We start from the raw sequence: 19465 nt of genomic DNA on the forward strand, positions 1-19465 counted from the left end.
TTAAGACTGAGTAAAAGAAGAAAATGTTGCATTTTCCCAAGTTTTGGAATAAATGAGCTTTCCATAGTAAGCAATGTTTCTAAAAAGATCTCTGCACTAGTAACATGTCTACATATGTAGATATGTTATTTACAATCCTATTATAGCTCTTAGCTGTGAAAACAACAGAAAATGTATGAGATTGTAGAAACGTTTTAGACTCTTCTTTGCTTTTAAAAAGCTTTTAAAAGAAACACAAATTAAATCTTTCCATACACAGACTGATTCCCCTAGAAGGTTTGCTTTGGTCTGAAGGCATCCAAGGTATGCTGGGATGAGATTTAAAAGATGCCAACATCTTGCTGGAATCACATTGAAGGAGTGTCGTCACCGGATTCGTCCTCAGATTTGTTATTAGACTTGAGGTCAGAGCTCAAAGTTGAAATCTCGCTGCCAGCTGGACTGAGATCCATGTCTGTCTGAGATGGAAGCCTCACTGGAATGATAAAAAATGAAATCAGGACATAGGATAGACGAAAAAGATCTAAAAACATAAGATTTTAGGTGATCTCTGCTTCATCATAATGTTTTTTTTGTGATGTATTATAAAGTTTCAATTGTTTTCCTTAATCTACCAAAGGAATTAATCTTTGTTTAATGTAATACTTATTTTGGCTAATGAATTGTTTTTCATGTGGGGTGTTAATAATAATTACATATTCATAGTGTTAATAATTATGATATATCAGTAAAATTGGACATGGAATAATACAAGGGGTAAATGCTCAAACCGTAGCCAGGGAGGGACTTTGTGCGTTCGCGTTCTTCCTCGTTGCCAAGCGGACCGGACGAGCTCTTCAGAGATGACCATTGTCGGCCGCTGATGCCGGAGTCTGCACCTGGGATGCTGGGCTGCCCGAAAGCATCGCCATCTGCAGAAAACTCAGCTACAGGAGGAAGAGAAGATAAACCTGAGTTCAGAAATATTTTAACTAATTAATGTTCTTTCTTTTTAAGCTCTGTCTAATTAATTAGTCTTAAAAATGACACATTCACATAAACAGATAAAGAAAAAAATGTGTATAGTAAAGGCTTCCTCATTATTTAAAATGTTTAAAATTTTATATGCAACACCCTTGAATAAATAACCCCAAGACTCCATAAAAAATGGTTAAATTCTTTTTTCTTTCCTGTCTCTTTGATTTTAAAATCACATCTTTTTACACAACAATTAAGAGCAACAACTTCTGATTACAGAGGAGGGGTTCCTGTAAGTGTTAATTACAGAAGTGATGCACCAAACTACAAAATCACAGATGCACACAGACATCTGGACGTGCCAAGTTACAGGCTGGAGCCGAGAGCATCTGCTTTGGGTGTTTTTCTGTGACGGACTTTTGCTTCTGTTGTTCTACGTGTGGAGGCGTCATGGCCTCCAAAGCCTTCATTAAACATCTGGTCACCTGTTAAATTAACTGTTGTATTTTTAGCTGCTCTTTTCCGCTCAGTATTTTATGCTTTCAGTGGTGCTGAATATTTATCTTTACAGTAGCATTTTTAGGATTTAAATACAGCTAGCCTGAATGTTTTGCCAAGTTAATATTTGCAGATATTAGACTGTGGCATCAGCTTCTACTGAGACAATTGGGTTATTATTGGATGGTAGACAGAGATAGTAACCCTCCAGTGGAGACAAAAGTCCTGCAGAGCTGCTGCTTGTGCTCTCTCTGTCTTGCTCTGATGGCGCCCTCTTCAGACGGGGAGCAGGAAGTGGTGCTTTGGGAGATACACTGCCAGGGGCAGACTCTACTGAATCATCTGGGAGACAAAAAAAATACCAGTAAAATAAGAGAAAAAAAATCTAAAAAACCTAAGCCTCTGCTTTAAGATGCATATTTTCAGCAGAGAACTAAAATATGGGTGTAGGTTTTAGTTGTTAGACTTGTCTCATCTTACCAATGACAGAGATGCTAAATGGCCTGGGACTGGTTGGACTGAGTTGCCCACATGTGCGAGCAACCAGTGGTGCTTTAGCAGTCTGGGCTGGGGCTGGTTTGGGGGTGGTATTTGGTGGTTTGGCCCTAGGAATCGGCTCAAGTTTGGAGTCTTCAGGGTCTGTGGAAACCGCAGGATGTACATTTGACTTCGCTGGAGAAATAAAAAAAGACGCAGAGGTTTAGACATCATGATAGGAGATCATGTGATAGTTTTGTGAAGCATAGACATGATGGCTATATATATATATATATATATATATATATATATATATATATATATATATATATATATATATATATATATATATATATATATATATATATAACCAAATATTAAAACTGGACACTACAACTAACTGTAAAATCTAAATTAAAAACAAACATGTAAATACATATATGTATACATATATAAACCTTTAGAAAGTGGAAAAAAACAGAAAACATTTCACAAATGAAAACTACATTAAAGAAAACTTTTTAGACTGATTTCTGCTTTTGTTGTCACCTTGAATATAGACTTGTTCTATTTAGTAATGTAAAATATTGAATGATTATGATTTAGCATTTGTTAAAAAATGTTTTCTTTACAGCAGTGTTTTCTTTCTTCTTTTGTCTGTTTTGTGATGGTAGTTTTTTGAAAGGATGAAAGCATTTACCAGCACTGTGCACTTTGGGATTTTAGAAATGTTCTGAAATTTTTCTTTTTATACCATTTTAATTTTAAAGGCAAAGATTTTTAAGTATAATATTTTAGTATTTTGGAACTTACTGTGACATTTTCGGTTAAAAGCAATGTCATAGTATCATATCTTATCATTCAATTTAAAAGCAAGATTTTTTTTTCAGGATCTGCAGTTAGCACAGGTATAAACACACTTACGTTTGTCTGAGTCCACTTTGTCCAGGACTGATGATGAATCGGACTGAAAAAATAAAATAAAAATTCCACATTTCTCTATCATATATCCACATTAGTATGTATGTTTACTGGTGCTAATGACTGCTAGAACTAAAGTAAATATTGTACAACCTATTGATTTGACCAACCTTCTTTTCAGCCATTTTGTCTTGTCTTTTCTCTTGTCTGGCCTTCATCTCAGCCAGCAGATCCTTTCCCATCATAGGAATACCAATATGGCGATGAATGTGTGGGTTCTCCTTCTTCTCTATATTCTCCTTCTTTGGAGGACTTTCCTTCTTCTCCAGGATTTCCATATCTTCCACCTTCCTGGTATCTTTTTCCCCCCCTGCAGGTTCAGTGGAAGTCGGAGGCGCCTCCATCTCAGAATCTGTGTGGTTTGCAGACTGTGCCCCGTGGATCTCCTGATGAGGCTCCACTACAGAGATTGGACTTTTCGCAGGTAGTATGGGAGAGGTAGGAGGGGCCTCCTCAGTGACTGGGCTTGTGGTGGTGGTGTTAGCATGTGCAGGGTGCGGTGGTGTGATGGCGGGAGCTCCGTGGCTCTTCTCAGAGCGGGACGTTCGGGATTTAATGAGGTTAAAGAAGCCACTCTTCCTGGATTCACGTTTTTTATCTGATGCTTCTGGTGTTGGTGTTGATGGACTTCTTATGGAGGGAAGTCTGGAGAATATTCAAAATAAAGGCACACAAATGTAAAATGATCTGAAAACTTCACCTAATGTTGTGATTTTTGAGGTTATGAGATAGCATTTGATCATTCATTACTTTTTAGGGAAAAACAACCTAATCCAGATCTTGTATATACTTTTTTTCTCAATTTCTTTTTTCAAGAACATAGAAACTAGGAACATTGTAAAGAGATCATGACACTGTTTTTTTTTTTTTTTTAAACAAGAACAATAAATCGATTTCTGAGCAGTACTGACCTAAAGCTGAGTTTGACAACTCTCTTGGAGAAGAAGTCATCTAGACCCTCATCCAGTTTTTCCATCATGTTATTCTGCTCTGCATCATGAGGCACTGAGCTTCCAGTGGCTTGTCGCTAACACAGAGACAGAAGACAAAAAAAAGTGCAACAATCAAAGCACATTTCTTAAAAACTATAGCAATTATAGTAACAAAGAGGATTTTAACTGACCTAAAACAAAAATTATGAAAAGAAGAGACAAAGTCAAAGTGTATGGAATCTTCTTGTTACAACTGTGTTATAATTTTCTTAATACTGAAAAAGAAAGAAATATTGAAAAACCGTAACCATATCTTATTGATCTTCTTACTGAGGTTCTGCTGGGTTTTGTTCTCTTTTTCAGTTTCGGTCGGGATTTGGTGCAACTTTCCAGAGTTTTGTGCTCCAGCTGTGGCAGCTCTCCTAAACACACAGACTTCCCATCTGACGGAGTGGGAGGCAGAGGCAGATCTTCAGAATATGACATCCTATCTGATACTTGTGGGGGAGGAGAAGGAAGAGGAGGATCCTCAACGTGGATCGGAACCTCCTCCAGAGCTTTGTCCAGGTCAAACTCCAGCTCTGTTGGAAAGAGAAGGTAGTGACTCACCATTGTAAAGTAATGCAATGGTGAGTTTTAAAGATACTCCAGAAGAATTTTCCACGACTTTTAATATTTCTATAGATAGCTTATAAAGCATCCAGCAGGATACAGATCTCTTACCAAATGCCACAGAAACAGGCCTCAACATTCTGACAAGAATACTCTTCCTTTTGGATTTAGGTGTCATCTATTGAGAGAAAGGACATTTTCATTTTCTGTTTTCACAAATTTCTCTTCAATTTCTCATTAAGTAAATTTATATTCCCACCATGCATGACTCCACATCATTCAGTCCATGTTTCTCGTCTCGATCCCGTTTCTGATCATGGTCATGGTTCTCTGGATGTAGAACAGTTTCATCCAGGACTTCTGCCTCTGACTGGGGTTCCTGGTGTAACAATGGATGGTCCTTTCTGATCAGGTGGTCGGCCTGGAGGCAGATGGAACAAAAGGAAATATGGTGAATGAGTCGGAGGATGAGTAATCTGAATATTTGACAGAGCGGAGACGGCACTAACCAGTGTATGTTGGGATCTTGATAGAGACTCCAGGATCTCATCAACAATGCGATCAGACAGAATGGACGCCACGCCGAGTTTCACTTCACTGTTTCACACAGAAATAATAAGGCCAGTGTCAATGAAAGTGAAAGCAGCTAAAAGAACATTGATCCAACAAAGAATCAAAATTTTAGCAGAGAAAAAAAAATGTTATTGTGATTCTTGATTAAAACTCTAGTGGACTCAGACAAACAAATGTGTTTATTACTGTGCTGTGTGGGGACCAGGCAAAGAGCTGAAGTTTTTGCTTCAAAGTCACAGGATATATTTCTTGTAAATTAACTGGTTGTAATTTGAAATTCCACAACCGATGCAAAAATGCAAATAATGAGATTGTTCAAAAAGTTGTTTCATAAAATGCCACACTATTTATCAAAGTTGCATTAGGTGGCAAAATATTACAAATAACATAAATTTTTGATGCTACGATTGCCTAATAAAGGCAGAGTAAAGTTAATCTGATCAGCACGCATGTATGGTGCAGAGCAAACCTGATTTTGTTGATGATGTCCACACCGGATTGCTCCAGAAGGGTGTTTGTGACGAAGCTGCAAGGGATGGTCATCCTCCCTGCAGCAGCTTTAAGCAGCTCCTGACGAAGGCCGCTCCTCTTCATCACATGAGGACAAAGGCCTTCAGCAGCATCAACCATGGACACCAGCATGGTCTGGAATAGTCGATGTCATTTGAATCCTGACTCTTAAACTTTTACAGATTGCATTGTCAATGCTGGTGGAGTTGATGCTATGATACCTGCAGTTGCTCGTCCATTACGCTTGCCACTTCTCCAGCCATTGACTCCAGCTTGTCCTGAATGGCTGCAACAAATGCAACTCTGGACCCCCCACTCTTTAAGTGGTACAAGTTGGGGAGCAGCTGGAACAAAATGCAAGCAAAAGAAGAAATCTGCCCTTATTCTGCTTCTATATTTGAATCTATTAGTACACTGCATAAAGGTACTCTGTTGGTGGTGATCTGTGTTTTCTTACAGTTTTGGAGTTCTTTGCATCCTTCATGAGGTTCTCTGCCAGCTTCATGTCATCTTGAACAGAGTTGGCCTCTGAGAACTTCAGAGAGTTAAGGTGATCCTGGACTCTCACACACATCATGTCCATCATCTGAATTGTAAACAAGTTTGAAGGTTAGGAAGAATTCCTTAAAACGGTTCAAAGAAATGTTCAGATAGTGTATCTGTACTGCTGCGCCAACCTGCTGTGTGGTGGTGGTGACTATTCCCTGCTGCAGCCTGTATGCCTGCTCCTGGAGGTATTTACGCGTCTCGTGGTTTCTCAGCAGGTACTGCTCCATCTGCAGGAATCAAAGAAAAAGGAACAACCTTTAGATTTTAAAACTTTACAAAACATAAGAGATAAATGAGCAGGAACCTTTAGTAAAGCGTCCTCCGTCTTATCTGGGTTGGCTTTCAGTGCCTGAGCAGCATCCATGATGGGAACAGGCATGAATCGAATTGTGTAGTTTCTAATTTTAGAGAGAACATAAAGTTAATAGAAAGACGAATCCTAAAACCTGGAAATGTAATAATGTTATTCTTACTTTTCCAAGGCAGCAGCTACATCCTGTAAACCCTGGGGGCTGACATTATTTCTGTCCCAAATTAAGGTCCTGGAGAGCCACACAAATGAAACAGACAGAATTGAGCCTAAAAAAATGTTCTGTGGTTAGTGGATGTTGAAATTAATAAAAAAGCATTTATTCTTCTTTAAAATTTTAACAGACACACAGAGCTCCTGATTTTTTAAAAATACACACTGAAGCATGATTTTTCAAGAACATGAGTTTAGAAAATATGATTAGGATCCCTACTCACCTCAGCTTTGTGTTGATTTGGAGGGCTTTGGCTAGTATTTTGGCCCCCATGTCTCCCATGGAGTTTCCACTGATGTCCAACTTGATCAGAGAGGTGTTGCTGCCCAGAGCATTAAGGACGATGGAGAGGTCGGCTTTCAGCTTGGAATCAGCGAGGGACAGTGAAGTCAAAGGCTATCAAAAAAAAAAAAAAAAGAAATTAAGAAAAAATAAGATAACACTATGAAAATAAGTTACACCAATATAAAATTGTCACCATGAGGAGAAAATGAAAAGCTACAATGTATCACTCACTGATTCTTCTTCTTGAATCATATGGACCAGGTTATCCAATACTTGAGCAACATTTCTGTGGTAACAGCATAAAAAACAATTATCTAAAGTCAAAATTGTGAAAAGCTAATCTTGGGCTGCTATAAAGTAATTGTTTTTTGTGGCCACTTACTTGGATTTGATATTGTTAAAGTTTTTGCCCAACGAAAGGTGCCTGATGGAGCGGTTTTTGGCCAGCCACACAAGAAGGGTGATGAGATCCATGTCCAAACCTAAACCGGACAACAGAAGCATGGGCTTAAATCTGCAGAAGCACAAATCCAAAATGTGCGAGTGGAAGCCAAAATGTTCTTACTGTTGTCTGAAATATCCAGACTGGAAATGTTTGGGATCTCAGCGATGCAACCCTCTAAAATCTGTGAGCCTCCCGAACGAAGCTGCAGGGAAATTCACTCTTTTTTTGTAAAACTTCTTCAGATTTGTGACTATTTTTTAATTCACTTATAGTACTTAAAAATAGGCAGCACTTTGCTGAGGTCGGTGGTGGACTTACATCACAGCTGCTGAGGTCCAGAGAAACATCACTGAGGTTTGGATTGCAACCAAGGCCCAACAACAACGATCTACCAACAAAATTAGTTAGTAATGCCAGTGTTTTATAGAATTAATTTGCAAATATTATGAAGACCCCTTTTTCTACATCCATGTTTTTAATTATTACTGCAAGAAAGATTTTTTAATTTCAAAGAGTGGTTTGGAGCACCTCAAAAATCTGCATTTGTCAGAGTAAAATTTTGAAATTAAACCCTTCTAGTAGGAAAAATACATAGTATGATTATGGTTTTTAAGCACTTTTCTTACCCAAATTGCATGTTGTTAAATGACTTTCTCCTTTGTGTGCAGAGAAAGGAGGAAGTGAATTTAAATCCCACAAAATCAAACGTTTCTGAACTGCTTTTGTTGCCAACTCTATCTGGAATTTTGATGCAATCAGACAAAAATTGTGCAATTTAAACTAAACTAAATGCTACTAAAGAAGTAGCACTTGGATAATTAATATTGAGGCAAATGAAAGTAAGGTCTAAATTAGCTTGGTTTTCTACAACTGAACCACGTAGACTGAAACCGATTGAGGAAGAAGACAAGAAAATGGGGGGAAAAAAATCTTAAAAGCTGCATTTTTTTTTACCAGGAGCTGATATCTAAATGTTTGTTCCCAAAAAGAGTGCTGTGTTAGTCATGGATAAACATTACATTTCTTTCCAACTAAAGATGTAAATCTTTCCAAACCTTTTGTTATTATTATAAAATGACAGCATTCTCAACACAGAAATTCACTGTGTGTCTGACTGATTGTTTTAACATAGTTCATACAAAATGCTGGTATCTGGATAAGAAATGTTGCCCACTCCTGCTTATGCACAGCTTTCGAAGCACTCCAGGCATTCTGTTAAGTAAGAGCCACTGACATCATATACTTCCTGCAAATTGGTCCAACATCAGCTTAGCTTGAAAAAGTTTAAACCAGTTTAAGCCATTCTTACTTCAGAGCCTCCAGCGGCAGTTTGGTTCCTGATAGACTAACAGACATCAGAGCCTGAGCACTGCTGAAAAACTGCTTGAAGGACGGAGGGATTTCTTTGCACTTCCTGTAGGAGCGTTAAAAAATAATTATTTTTTTTCTATCAAAGGTGTTTAGATACACAGCAAATTCTGAGTATGTGCTCTGTTTAATAATTGGAAAGCATTTCCTTGGTTAATAAATACTGTATTTCATGAGCAACCAAGAATCTAGAATCTGAGAGAATAGTTTATGCCTTCGCCTTTCTTTGTAGTTAAAACCAGTGGTTCTTAATCTTACAGCTTAACAGATAATGGCAACTGAGGCCTGCTGCCAACTACAAGCTGATCTACACAAACACTGATAAACATATTATTATATGTTTAAAAAAAAACATAGACACCCTCAGCAACTATCATTATTCCTTTTTTGTTCATTGTGCTTATGTCTTATGAAGAATACTGAATACATAACTAATCAGTCATTGAAGCCAAACCTAGTTTGATTACTGGAGATCAGAATTCCACACTGAATTACACTGCCCTAAACTATCTGTAAATGTCTTACATAATAGTTTCATAATGTATATTGAGAGTCTGACCTGTGAGAGAAGACTGTTCTTGACATGTTGAGGATGGCAAGATGCTTCAAAGATCCTCTGCACAGAGATGCACACACCTGAAAAAATACACAAAATAATGAACAATAAATAAAGTAAAATAGGGCAAAACCATAGATGTAAATCAGTGCATGTATGATATGACCACAAAACTCCAAAAGAAACTCAATAAAAGGATGTCTTAATTCATAAGTTGCTATCTGAGCGGGTTTTACCAGCTCCAGGGAACAATCACTGTTTGACAGATCCAGAGTTTCAAGACAGTTTGGGTGGCACAGGAAATTGTGCAAATTCTGCAAAGACAACACAGAGAAACACATTAAGTACAGTATAGAGGACAGGAGTATTTGTGTAAAGCTTGACAGTTTGGAATAAAGACAGAGATGTAATGAGGAAATGGTGTTGCATACCTGAAGGTCATCTCCTCTCAAGGAGTTCCCCGACAGGTCGAGGTGTGTGAGGGTGGAGGCGATGATGGGGTTGGCGCACAGTGCCTGACAGAGGCTGTTTACACCTGCAGTACAAACTTGTTCTTAAAAAAAAAAGCTTGAGAACAGTAAAGTACTATTTTTTGATTGCTATGTACTAGCCTTTAGGAGACATGGAGGTCTTTGAGAGATTCAAGTTCTTTAGGCCCATGGGCAGTTTGGCTAGCTGAGAACTCAGAGCATAGACACCTGAAAGAAAGATTCAGACACAGGATTGTTTGCATTTAGAAAGTAAATCATGAATTTCAGAAAGTACCTTTGAAATTCACAGGTGTTTCTTATTTTGTTATTTTTTCTGTATCTACAGTTTTGTACATAATCTTGTACTTTTATTTTGCCTTCATCTTCGTTTAATAAACAATCACATAGTGGAATCTTCTGTGTCAGCTCAATTCAGTTTTTTATATCCCTTTGAGACACTTTACAAGACAAAGTGAGTCAAATTCGTATCAAATTATACAGAAATATCTAATCAAATAAGTGAAACTCACACCAGTTAAATTTAATTCAAAGATATTTACATGTGGTTATATCAAGGCCAATTTGAATGATCTGAAAACAGCACCTGGGAGACTAAAGTCATGTCAATAGAATAACAAAATAACATGCTCAGCTCATGATGTTCAAAATACACCAGAGTTGACCATTTTCTTCTCATCCACTAGTTACTGTTGCATCTATTTAGAGAGAACAATCTAATGCTGGTATTAACATTTTGAAAACTTTGCATGCTAAACGTCTGCTTATAAAATGTTGTATTTTTAAATGTAATTGTGGTGTAAAATACAAAGGAAATCTTCCTAATAACATAAAAAAATGCATCATTCTTTCAGGATTCTTGTTTATCTGCTCAATTTCAAAATAACTTTCTAACTGCTTGAACTCTAATTAGTCAAATAGGAAGTGTCTACATTTCAATGATAAATACATAACCCCTACATTCATGCCCTACCCTGTATAAACAGCAAAGAACATTGTTTGAGATGTGTGGGTGTGTGTGGGTGGTTTTAACCTTTGTCCTCTAGGGAATTGTTGCTCAGATTCAGTGTGTGCAGCGTGCAGGACGGGTTATGAGACAAAGCACCTGCAAGTTTCTGAGCAAAATCACTGAGGAAGTGACAAAACAGAAACAGAATTTCAGAATCACAGATTGACTTTAATACCTGTGAGTAGAAAACCTGAACGGATGCAACAACTCAACAAGCTTGGCCAATGAGACCTGATAAATTATAAATCACTGTCTTAATCAAAATCTTTGTGTTAAAAATAGCTCATTTTTGGACAATGGTAATCTGACCTTTTCAGTCCAGCATTGTCCAGAACCAATTCTTCTAGTCGACTGGATCGGGCAACAACTCTGAGGATCTGGTCACACACATCTGTAGACTGGAAGACAGAAACACCAAACACAATGAGGGAAAAAAAGTATATATTATTTAAACAATAAAATAATAATATTTAAGTTACAACTGAAATGTAAAAAAGAACTTCAAGATGTTACCAGTTTGTAGTCTTTGGTTGATAGCTTGGTGAACCACTGGTTGTATTCCAGAACTGCAATAATTGCCACAAGATCCCTGCAGGACAAATATAAGAAAGTTCAAATAAATATCTTCACCAGGTGGTGTATGTGTGAGAGTGGTGGCACTATAACTGAGATCAGATCAGAGTTTAAAACCTGTTCTCCAGATGAACAAAGTCCTGCAGGTTCAGTTCTCTAGTGTCCTGACTTAAATAGATTGTGTCAACATCCTGCAAAATACAGCAAAAACATGTGAGATAAGAAAGAACAAAATGCAACATAAAGAGTGACTATTGTCATAAAAGCAAAAACAGTAATAGTAAAAAGAAAATGGCATCAACCAGAAGCAGCTTCAGAAGATGTGCAAAGAGTCTGCAGGAGTAATTGCTTCAGTTTGAAAAGGGGTAAAAAATACATATATTTAATAGATATAAAACATGAAAAAAGAACAAAAAATAAAAGGCCATAAAATGCAGAAGAAAATAAATACATTGAAATACCAAGCCAAACATTATTAAGACAACGTTGTCAAGAAAGGAAATTAAAAAGTTAAAAGGTTAAAGAAAACAAGTAAAGGAAAATAGTTTCTCCATACTGACCCACTGGACCTCCTCTCTGTATGGCAGACCCAAGTTGTCACACACACACCAGTACTGATGAGAAAAGCCACCTGGAGGAGACATCACAGCAATGTGTCAGTGATCAAATAAAAAACATTCATTGAAATCTGCCTAGACTGTTTATTTAGTTACTTATTATTTTATTTTTATTGTCTTTTTTAATTAAATTTATTTACCACAGGGTCCTAAGTCAGCTGAGCACTGTTCGTTCCAGACGGCCTGCAGGGCTGTTAACCTCTCTGGAGGTTTCAAATTCAACTTCCTCATCAACTTCCTTTCTTACAGAGAGATACAGGAGGAAATTGGAAAAATGTACCAAAAACATATGTGAAATCAAGACATGAAGAGCCAAGTACATTCTCTTATACAGATAAAGTGTTTAAATAGATAACATTACATTACATATACATTTTTACAATAAATTTATCATGTACGGTTATTTTATTCTCAAAATTCTATAGAATTAAGGTTGTTTTCTAAAGTTTCTGCTGGATAACTTTCTAAATATAACCATTAATTTACTGTAAAATAAACTGAAAAAACATCTCAGTGTTTAAATACCAACTGAGGTGTTAGTTGGAGCATCAAATATTTTGGTTACATGAAATACAATAAGTTTCATATTTTTTACTCAATTGCAAACAAAATATATACAAAGCACTGTTGATAAAATATTGGTATGTAGTTAACAGATTGTTGATACCGATAAAAGCTAAGCTCCTTAAATTTGAGCAAAATGTTTAATTTTATTCCTTATTTCTGTCTGAACATTTGATCCTGTCAAAGTCTGAGGTTTGCTCCATGGTGGTACCTACACAGGTGAGCCGGCAGGACAGATCCGGTGAAGACAGATGCCGATCTGAGCAATCACCTCATCCACCTCCTCCACTGAGCCCACCTGGAAGCTCCAAGGTCCACGCTCATGCTCCAAAACCAACTGCAGGGGGCGACACACACAAAGAAACATGGCACAGTGTTACTTCATCTCACAGTTGTGTTACAAAGAAGGAAATTAGCTGGTTCACACTTAAGATTTTAAATTTACACACAGATATTGACAGATACGTCAATAAGATGCAGGGTTATGGTCATGAGCACAAAAATGTTTTGTGCACTTTTAGTATTTCTTTTGATGAAATCAATGGGTTTCTGTGTGTACTAAGCTTGCACCCTATGTACATGGTTTAAGTAAAACTTCCTACCTCGTATATCTGGTGTGTGAAAACATAAAATACAACACAATGCATAACTTTCAGACTTTTGTCAATGTCATAAATATCATTTAAATCATAAACCACTCTGATGGTAAAACAGTTTGTTGTACTTGTACCTGAGTGGGCGTATTGCTGCTGATTCCCTGAATATCCAAGTAGTTGAAGGACTGCTCAACCTGAGATAAACAAGATAATACTAAATATATAATTTCATTATTCACATTAAATTAATTGCACATTTTCCAAGTTTTGACAGAAAAAACAAGAAAATTGGTGTTTTTGTCTCATAATTTCAAAGAATCAAAATGAGGAACCATCTCAAAATGAGGACAAATAACAAAAAAACAAATCAACTTCACAGACTGGATGCCCATCAAAACAAATTCAAGTTGTAGAGCTGTAAATACTGTGGTAAATGTCAAAGCAGAATGTGTTCCACAATAGCACAAAAACATAAACATCCATTTTTTTGTTCTTTTGCTTCTGAGTCACCTATTTACTTTATGGAGTCTTGGTTTAACAGATCAACGCGCAAGTAAGAACATACAAGGAAAGTTGACCTGAGGTGCATTATTCTGAGTAATTGAGCCTGAAGTTATATTTCAGGCCAAAACCAATAGGTGGGAAGCCTAAAGTTGGATCTGGTTTGCACATCTATTATGAGATACATCCTAAATAAATGTTTGCATTCTGAAAATCTTTTTTTGATCTGAGCTATATTATGATCTCTAAGACAATACTGTATTTCCAACTTTGTGGTTACAAGTTAGGGCAGGCCGTTTCCTGCTTCAATGCAGCAATGCCACCATGCACAAAGGCAACTCCATGATAACACATTTTACAGAACACCTCTTGCTCTGCCAACATCCCTGATAGGAGTCGGTGTGCCGGCTGTCAGCCAGACAACATCACTGCTGGACCTCGCTCACACTTGTGGCTGAAGTGGAGTAACATCTGGTGCAAAAGCCTGAGGCCAGGGGAATGGAGGCTGCTGTAAACACATTTTAACCCTGACTGGTATGAGCCACTCAACTCAGTTACATTCAGCTTAAATGTTCAAGTGTGTTTAGCTTATCAGGAAGAATCTGGTATGAAGACTAGAAGCTTTGGTAAATACCCTTATGTCTCAGCAAGCTCCAGATCATTTTGGAAAAAAGCGTGCATCCTGCTTTACTAAGACTAAAAATTCCACATACAACTCATTTTGAACCTTTAATCTGTAACTTAAAATCATAAAATTCACACCTGGCTTTTTCTGTGCAGAACATAAGCACCTGTGTGTCTGACTGCATAATTCGCATTTTCCAGGCTCTAATTGAAACAGAATCTTACAGTAAAAGGAGCAGATTAATTATCAAAAACAAAACTATGATTGAAAAAAAAATCTTATAATCAAAACAAAAGCTGCAAACAATCTGCAGAGCAAATGTGTGGGAGAAAAGCCAGGCCCTCAGTTTAATTTTCCTATGAATTCAGAGGAGAAATGTGCTGTCTGCCAAAGAGAGCAAGTGTAATGCAATAAAAAGGTGGAAGAAACAAACTGAAAGGGAATACCAGAGAAATAGATAAAAAAATTGAGCGAGAATGAAACAGGAAGAGGCAAAGAGGCAGTGCCCACTCCTCTGCTCTGTTTGCCAGCTGTTAAATTCCTCCATTGTCTCTTTTTTTCTCTCTCGCTCTGCTGGGACAGTACACACTCAGGAACAAACCACTCTCTGTTTCACTCTCACACACACAAAGTTAGACAAACTACTGACCCACTCTGGAACAACAGATCAGGGGTCAGCTGGCAGATCTCAACATCTCTGATTTGCACATTCTGTTTATAGGTTATTTATACACACTGATGTTTTTCGGCTGTGTCCCTTAACTGGTTTATCATACAGCATTTTTAGAGGGAGGGTGGAGGGGGGATTCTAATAAAGTTCTCATGAGCAGTCAAGGTCTTAACAGAAGGAAACAGGAGTCAGCCTGATCTCAGTTTGAAGAAGCAGGTAGAAAACCCATGGGGAAGTCAAAATAACAACTTCTCAAAACTAAATCAAGGTAAGAGAGAATAAAAACAATCTGAACTAGAAAAAATACCCAAGCTGTTTATTTGAATCAAGCAAAGCATTTTTTATTTTATTTTTATTAGTTTAACATTTAAAAATGTATATCCTTCACCTTTCACTTTACAACTATTTGGGCTATCTCATAAAATTACAGTAAAACAAAGTTTTTGACTAAAGTGTAACAAAATGTCAAAAGCTCAAAGAGAGGTCAGGGGCTTTGTATCCTCCCATTTATATCCATGTAATATTGATCACTGGTAAAACATTGCTGAGGACAAAGGACACACTACCACATGGTAGTGAAATAGGATAATATGGTCAAGAACATCTGAAGAAATACCAGTTTTGTTCCATTTTTCAGTCTCTTCTCATCTTAATCTGTCTGAGAATCCACATGATCTGCCAAGACAAGCCTGAGTCACAGACTCCACCCGACAAACCACAGGAGCAAAAGATCTGATCCCAGAGTCTCAGTGCCAGACACCACGTAGGGCAGGCCTAGAAGTCCCACGTCCTTTCCATAACGGGTCAGAGTTGGGATTAAAGACACAATCACAAGCATATTTTAATGTTACGCTAGTGTTTAAATGCTTTCTGCTAATGGATAGTAGGGCTGAAAAGAGTAATTGGATGAATCAGTTATAGAAATAAATGTCAACTAATTTAATAATTGATTAAATGGAGAATATATACTCAAAGAAGGCAATTTTGTTGAAAGAACATCATACTCAGAGCAGTAAGTCAAACCAAATTAAAAATCTATACATTTTGCATTTAAGATTAAAAAATATTGTAAATATGTTCTACCCAAATCGCCGCAAATGTGATAGTTTTAGCTTCACCTGGTTCAAATGCTGTAAAGAAATCTCCTATTTACACACGTTTGAAGGAGGTGCCAATACTTTTTTTTTTTTTACCCCTCCAGGGGGTCTTATCTGGGCTCTAGTGTCCCTTATATGATAGTAGGCTGACAGGAAACGGGGAAGGAGAGGGGGGAAGACATGCAGCAAATGTCGTCGGGTCCGGGAGTCGAACCCGCAACGGCCGCGTCGAGGACTCAAGGCCTCCAAATACGGGTCGCGCTAACCACTACGCCACCACGGCACGCCCAGGTGCCAATACTTTTAAGGGGAACTGTACATCTGTTAGTCTGCAATAAATGTTATCATGTCGCTGCTTCTCAAATTTTTTATCTTTCTGTGGCAAAAAATGCTAATAAGTATCATTTATGTTCTGCTGTTGCACTCTTGGACATTTATTGAAGTCACAGAGGCGTGGGTTGAACTCAACCCACACTGCTTAGAGTAAAAATAAAAATGTCACTTATGATCCTTCACAATGATTAAAATCTCATGATCTTTTGTTCCATGAAAATGACAATTCAAATCCAATCCCAACCAGCTGACATCCTTGCTGAGTTTAAATTTGAGTTTGTTTCTGCGTCAGACTTTCCCAACTATTTATAAAATTGTCCAGCTTGATTCACATACACATTAGTAGTAACCTTCCCTGCTGAAAAAAAAAAAAAAAGTATATATATATATATATGTAAGGTTACAAGTAGAATAGGACAGAATAGAGGGCTGAGAACAAGGAAACAGCATAAGTAATTTAAGAACAAGATTAAACTATGATTTTGACTTCCCTTGTAATAAATCAACAATGTAATGGCTTGTAATTTTTAGAGCTATTTATCAAATCCAAATAGGGAAGTTCACCACACCAGGCTTCAGAATATAATAGTTTGGCTTTTGAGATTTCTAAACACATGTATTTGTAGTTTTGCCTTCTACATTTTCAAAATATGAATGTAGGTCATGTCTTTTGTCTTTTTTTAAGAAGTAAAAATATACCGTTTAGACAGTTATTTTAATTTTATGAGAGAAAGTTTTCTGTTAGATCCTGTAAATATTATTACTTTTCTTAACTCAAAGTCATTCCACAGTGTTTTTCTCTATATATAAGCTCTGCCCTTCAGGTTTGAACTTTTCTTCCTGTCACTGTTTTCCTTTCCCACAGGCTGTGTTCTCACAGCTGCATGGTGGGTAAGACTATCAAATATCTCCATATGGAGGGACCTGTTCTCATCTGGCAACAGGGACAAAGAGACTGAACATGAGAGAAAAGGAGACTGAAAAGGAAAAAGAGATCGGACCATTTTAGAAATGTTCAGATAAACAGAGATCAGAAAAGAGGAAGTGGAAAAGAATTATGATTTAATATAGCGCTTTAGAGTTTGGTGCATGCAGTGGAACTTGTAATGCAATATTGCTATTTTAAATATAAGGAACCATCATATTATTAGCAAGATCAGATTTTAAAGTAGCTGAGTTGTCTAGATGTCATAGGTGTATTACAATGTGCAGACTTATTTATTTTGAGGTAGTCTGACATTGATGGTTGGACATTCATGTCATTTATATTTGAATTTAATGGTCTGAACAGATGAAAATGCCTTCACATATCCTTAAATTGTACCTAAGATGGTATTGTGCAAATCCACAATTTTCTTCCTGATTTTCCTTTCGTGATTTCTTCAGATTTTTTAATGAAGTCATATAAGGGCACAATATATTTGCGATGTTACATCCATAGGTGTGACGCCATTTAATTCTCATGTGCTTAATATAGTGTGGCTTGTTTTTGGTTTTTTTTTGTTTGGTTTATTTGGATCCCCATTATCCATGTCTTTGGCTTCCTGGGGTCCACATCATAAGTAAAACATTTATTACAAAAACAGCTACACAAACTTAATATAACATAAATAACATAACTTATTGATTCATAAATGTACAATTATAACACTTTATGTGATAAAATAATTAAACAAGGCTCTTTTAAAAGCTCTAGTATTTGAAGTGTAGTATATAGCCATCTTGTTTCATCTGTTTATTTGTAGAACAAATTATTTAAAATAAATCATTTAAACGTTATACAAATAAAGTAATTCTGCAGTTTAACCAGCTGCTTTGTCGCCCACCTGTTTATGTTTTGCAGGTACCATATTTAGATACCTACAACAGCTCAGCTTGTCAGAATGACACAATGAATAAACATATAAATACTGCAGAGAAAGGAAAAATAAAATCATTGACTTAAACCTATTCTAAACAAAACCATGTGGATTTATTAAAATAAATTCTCATACATGTAGAGAAAGTTCAACTAACCTTGGAAGGGACCCGTGCTGTCAGCAGATAGGCTCGATGTGATGCCAGCGCCTGCAGAAAGAGACAGAGATGTTCAAAAAAGGAGAGGAGTTTGGTTTACCATTGTTAGAAATTAGTTTTAATGTTTTACAATTAGATCACGGCAAAATAAAACTACATTACACCATCATTTAAGGACTATCTACAACAAATATGGGAAAAAAGGACTGTAAGACATTATTATAATGTCCTACGCTTTAAACTACGGCTTAAAAAAAGTTGAAAGTTGAAATTTGTATTGTTTTATTTTATCTGATGCACATTCATGAGTTCTTACACATTTGCAAAGGCTAAGGTCAGAGGAAAGTGAAGAAAATGTCAACTAAAATAAAAGGACAGAAAATAAATCTGCTCACTTTCAGCCCACACATAGCCAGATAATTCCCTCCTCAGGTTACATACCAACACGTTAGCATTTTTCCCTTTGCAGAGAGCTGCAAAGTGTGTTGGCCTCTTAAGAGGGTTTTTAACGGAGTGTGATAATGATATATATTATCTGAAACTACGTGTTTAACCACAGAGTGAATGCATACTGTGGCTTCCCACTCAGCAAACACTGCAAAGTTTCATGCTGACAAAATTAGCAACTTATTTTTACCCAAAATGTCTGACATTTTCTGTGAATTATTTTTGAATTGTGCAAGTTAATAGCCGTTGTGACATTTTCTCTGTAATGATGTTGAAAGAAAATGATAGGGGGGGGGAATCCATGCTAAGTCAGCCATGGCTGACAGGAGGCTAAGCCAGCTGTGGCATTTACAGTAACCCATTGTGTAGCTGAGTGAGGTCTCTCCAGGTCACATCTGCTTAAGTCCAGTTTCCAGCAAATAAGATAGTGATTCCTCAGACAGGCACTCTTTCAGATAATGGCCTGTAGTGGTTCGCCTTGAGAAGTCTGAAAATATCTGTGTTCAGGTGTTTTGCAGATGAGGGAATAGTAGTGTTGTGAGATTGGAGTCCAATGAATTCAAGCTGTCCGACCAAATAATAGGGCAGGGAGAGTCAGCTCTAGAACTCACCAAAATCAATGCTTCAAGTCTCTAGAAAGCCTAACAAAAAAACAACTAAAG

The 19465-nt window shown here is 37.0% G+C and overlaps 1 protein-coding gene across 1 annotated transcript in view; it reads right to left on the reverse strand.

The window, feature by feature from the left end:
* carmil1 (capping protein regulator and myosin 1 linker 1) overlaps positions 1–19465 on the reverse strand; it is a 27542-nt gene continuing 8077 nt past the window's right edge. The window contains exons 3-39 of the mRNA XM_032580949.1: positions 18357–18407; positions 13249–13308; positions 12734–12855; positions 12095–12192; positions 11898–11968; positions 11455–11528; positions 11278–11353; positions 11074–11162; positions 10789–10883; positions 9879–9965; positions 9699–9802; positions 9504–9581; positions 9271–9347; positions 8653–8757; positions 7662–7731; positions 7464–7545; positions 7281–7380; positions 7130–7184; positions 6837–7009; positions 6563–6631; positions 6394–6487; positions 6218–6316; positions 5998–6126; positions 5762–5884; positions 5500–5675; positions 4967–5054; positions 4717–4878; positions 4569–4635; positions 4176–4426; positions 3825–3940; positions 3024–3558; positions 2857–2899; positions 1936–2127; positions 1660–1797; positions 771–926; positions 317–475; positions 1–235 (exon numbers count right to left, since the gene is read on the reverse strand). Coding sequence (XP_032436840.1) covers positions 348–475; positions 771–926; positions 1660–1797; positions 1936–2127; positions 2857–2899; positions 3024–3558; positions 3825–3940; positions 4176–4426; positions 4569–4635; positions 4717–4878; positions 4967–5054; positions 5500–5675; positions 5762–5884; positions 5998–6126; positions 6218–6316; positions 6394–6487; positions 6563–6631; positions 6837–7009; positions 7130–7184; positions 7281–7380; positions 7464–7545; positions 7662–7731; positions 8653–8757; positions 9271–9347; positions 9504–9581; positions 9699–9802; positions 9879–9965; positions 10789–10883; positions 11074–11162; positions 11278–11353; positions 11455–11528; positions 11898–11968; positions 12095–12192; positions 12734–12855; positions 13249–13308; positions 18357–18407 — 4233 coding nt within the window. The 3' untranslated portion in view covers positions 1–235; positions 317–347. The remainder of the gene's footprint in view (positions 236–316; positions 476–770; positions 927–1659; positions 1798–1935; positions 2128–2856; positions 2900–3023; positions 3559–3824; positions 3941–4175; positions 4427–4568; positions 4636–4716; positions 4879–4966; positions 5055–5499; positions 5676–5761; positions 5885–5997; positions 6127–6217; positions 6317–6393; positions 6488–6562; positions 6632–6836; positions 7010–7129; positions 7185–7280; positions 7381–7463; positions 7546–7661; positions 7732–8652; positions 8758–9270; positions 9348–9503; positions 9582–9698; positions 9803–9878; positions 9966–10788; positions 10884–11073; positions 11163–11277; positions 11354–11454; positions 11529–11897; positions 11969–12094; positions 12193–12733; positions 12856–13248; positions 13309–18356; positions 18408–19465) is intronic.

The sequence above is a fragment of the Xiphophorus hellerii genome, chromosome 13, assembly GCF_003331165.1.
Source record: "Xiphophorus hellerii strain 12219 chromosome 13, Xiphophorus_hellerii-4.1, whole genome shotgun sequence".
Lineage (NCBI taxonomy): Eukaryota > Metazoa > Chordata > Actinopteri > Cyprinodontiformes > Poeciliidae > Xiphophorus > Xiphophorus hellerii.